We start from the raw sequence: 3,392 nt of genomic DNA, 5'->3' as shown, positions 1-3,392 counted from the left end.
TAGGAGTATCTACAAAGGAAAACAAAAACCATCCCCAATTATGACCCTTATTATGATCAAGTTCTTTGAATTTTCATGGTCTTGATTTTTTTTCACAATTACATCATTTCACTACTCCTTATTTTAGTATTTGAATGAGACTTGTGAAAAGGAACTTCTAGTAAATAAATTGTTTTTGTTATGTACTAGTAATGTAGATAAGAAGGACATTGTGTGTTGCGACCGTTAACAGCGCGTCTGAGCACCTGAGCCTCCTGCGATCTGAACCGTCTCACTCCAGCGCTCCCGCCAGCCCTAGGCTCCCATGGATCCCCCGGATCCACCAGGGGGGGATCCAGCAATGCAGCAAGCCTTTTCGAACCTGATCAAATCTTTGCCACAGCAAAGGCCAAGACCGACGGCTACCAAGTTTGTTAAAAAACTCGATGTGCTTCAAGAAGTTCTTCTTCCCCCGACCATTCCACGCATGGCAGCAATATCTCTTGCAGAGAAAGGACTAATCGACCAGTTTACAGGATTATGGCCCTCACCCAAAACTGTGCAGCGGTGGGTGGAGAGAAACTGGGCAGACAAGACTCAGGGAAAAATCTCAATAAGGTTTTGTGGCAGAGGTTACTTCACCTTCCACTTTGAAACCAAGGAGGACAAGGATTTGATATTTAGAAATGGACCTTACTTCATGGACTCTCGGGGTCTCTATCTCAACAAATGGACCCCGGACTTCGATCCAGAACTAGATATTCCAAGCGCTGTCCCTATCTGGGTCAGGCTTCCTCACCTTCCCCTACATTGCTGGGGAGATGATTCGGTCAAGGCAATAGGAAATGCGGTAGGAAAATATATAGATCACAGTGAGCCCAAGGACAACATGCAAGCCTGTGCGCGAATTTGTGTCGAAGTCGATCTGGGGCGCGGCCTACCGGAAGCAATCAAATTGAAGGTGGACGACTGGTGCCATATCCAACAGCTGGACTACGAACAGATACCCTTCAAATGCAAGGTATGTCATGAATACGTTCACTTTGCTAACAGATGCCCAAAACTTATAAATGTTGAATCATCAGAGCAGGAGGACCAGTGGGAAACGGTGAAAAGGAAAAAATCTGCCTCATCCTTCAAACAATCTGAAACTGAACTACCGGGACCATCTCACCACCATCCTTCCCATCCTCCTTCATCTCATCAGCACCCACCCTCATCCTCTCACCAAGCCCCCCCTCCCTTCCCCTCCTCTCCCCCGCGTTCTTCTGATCCCTCCATCCCCCCTTCTTCCAACCCTTTCGCATCCCTTTCTGAAGAAGAACTAGTTCAGGATCCCTCATCAGATCAGCAAAACCTCTCATCCCCTCATCCTTCTCCGCCCTCCCCGGACACTACTTCAACAAGAATCACAAGAAGCTTATCAAAAGACCTAGGAGCATCTAGTGAGATTCCTAAAAAACATGGGCCAGGTAGGAAGTCGGCAAAACAGCATAGAGAAGAAAGCGCGCAGAAGGATATAGCAATGGGATCACAAACTCCAATTGAAACCTACATCCTAGGAATCTCGGACAAGGAAAACAACATCAAAGGCAAAGAGAGGTGAGCACCTTTGCACACTACCGGTAAATCATGATGAAAGTGCTGTCTTGGAACAGCAGGGGACTAGGGCACCCCTCCAAAAAAGCTGCCCTCAAGGAGTTAATTCAAAGTGAAAAGCCTGATATATTACTCATCCAAGAGACAAAATTAGAACAGTCTGAAATCAGCAGACTCATTGGCCAACAAAATCAGTACGGTGGCTGCACCAGTGAAGCAAGAGGAGCTTCACGAGGCATTTTAACAATGTGGAATATCAGCAAATGGAGCTGTAGCTCTGTCAAAACACAACAGCATTGGATAAGTGTTAAATTGGAAAGCAAGGACAATGGCATTGATGTTAAAATCTACAATATCTACTCTCCTAACCATTACAGGGAAAAAGAAGTATGTTGGACCACCCTAGAGGAAGATTTAGAAGAAGATCACGGTAACAACCTCATCCTAGCAGGGGACTTAAACCTGGTCATGCACTCAAATGAGAAAAGAGGAGGGAATTTCAGCGCTGATCATTTCCGAAACCGGCTGGAACACATCATGCAAGAAAAAGACTTGGTCGATTTAAAGCCCAAGAATCGCAGGTATACTTGGAGCAATAGGCGGTTGGGAGCAGGTAACATTATGGAAAGACTTGACCGTTTCCTTGTTAACATCGCCTTTCTGTCCTCTTTCTCCAACGGGCAGTCTGACATCCTCAATACTTCCGCCTCAGACCACTACCCCATCACCCTTACTCTGCAAAGCCAAAGCCACCTCGGCCCCCTCCCTTTCAAATTCTCCTCTCTTTGGAATCAAATTCCTGCTGCCCGAGATACAGTTAAAAAAGCTTGGTCTCAGCATGTGGAGGGCTCCCCAATTTACATTTGGGAAACAAAATTGAAGCAAACAAGGCAAGCACTCAAGTCATGGGCAAAGACCAACTACAAGGAACCCGAGGCATTAAAAAAGGATATCAAACAAAATCTTGAAAAAATACAGCAAACTATTGAAGCGGAAGGACTCACCTAGCAAGCACGACAAGAAGAGATCAGATTATATGCAGAGCTGCGCCAAACAGCTAGAGACGAGGAGATCAAATGGAGATTAAAATCAAGGCAGACCTGGCTGCGTGAAGGTGACAAAAACACCTCTTACTTCCATAAACAAGCCACAATCAGGAAGGCAAGAAACACAATTAGCGCAATCAGAGATAGTGAAGGGAACAACCATGAGACTCAAGACTCCATAAAAGCTGCTGCAACCTCCCACTTCAGATCTCTCCTTACAGAGGACAAAAATGAGGAGGACTTCTCCAATTTCCTCCAACATATGACCAAAGAAGTCACTCAAGAAATGAATAACAGCCTCACCCAAGATGTCGAGGAGGATGAAGTCAAAAAGGCAGTCTGGAGCCTCCATCCGGACAAAGCTCCAGGTCCTGATGGGTTTCCTATCAGCTTCTTCAGAGAATATTGGCCAATGATTAAAAAAGACCTCCTCAAGATGATTCATTGGGTCCTTAGGAAAGGCAAACTAGGGGGCTATACCAACTCAACGTATCTAGCTCTCATCCCAAAAGAGAACAGGCCGACCACTTTCTCCAGATTCCGGCCCATTTCCCTTTGCAATTCCGCTTATAAAATAATCACAAAAATCTTGTCTTCAAGACTCAAGCCGATACTTCCTTCCTTAATTTCTGAAAATCAGGGAGGTTTTTTAGCCAACAGGCACATCTCTGACTCCATTCTTCTGGTTCAAGAAGCCATCCATTCTAGCCTTAGTCGAAAGGAAAAAGGATTCATCCTTAAACTTGATCTTGCCAACGCCTTCGATAG

General features: G+C 45.4%; 1 protein-coding gene across 1 annotated transcript; it reads left to right on the top strand.

The window, feature by feature from the left end:
- Nucleotides 1-1,611: 1,611 nt before the first annotated feature.
- LOC149207155 (uncharacterized) lies at nucleotides 1,612-2,586 on the top strand. Its single transcript, XM_089397941.1, has one exon. The coding sequence runs from the start codon at nucleotides 1,612-1,614 to the stop codon at nucleotides 2,584-2,586; it is 975 nt and encodes a 324-aa protein (XP_089254067.1).
- The last annotated feature ends 806 nt before the right edge of the window (nucleotides 2,587-3,392 follow it).

This window comes from Pinus tabuliformis, chromosome 1_2 (genome assembly GCF_031772625.1).
Source record: "Pinus tabuliformis cultivar Carrire ecotype Pingquan chromosome 1_2, CPIR1, whole genome shotgun sequence".
Taxonomy (NCBI): Eukaryota; Viridiplantae; Streptophyta; class Pinopsida; order Pinales; family Pinaceae; genus Pinus; species Pinus tabuliformis.
This window is presented reverse-complemented; position numbering and strand designations above follow the sequence as displayed.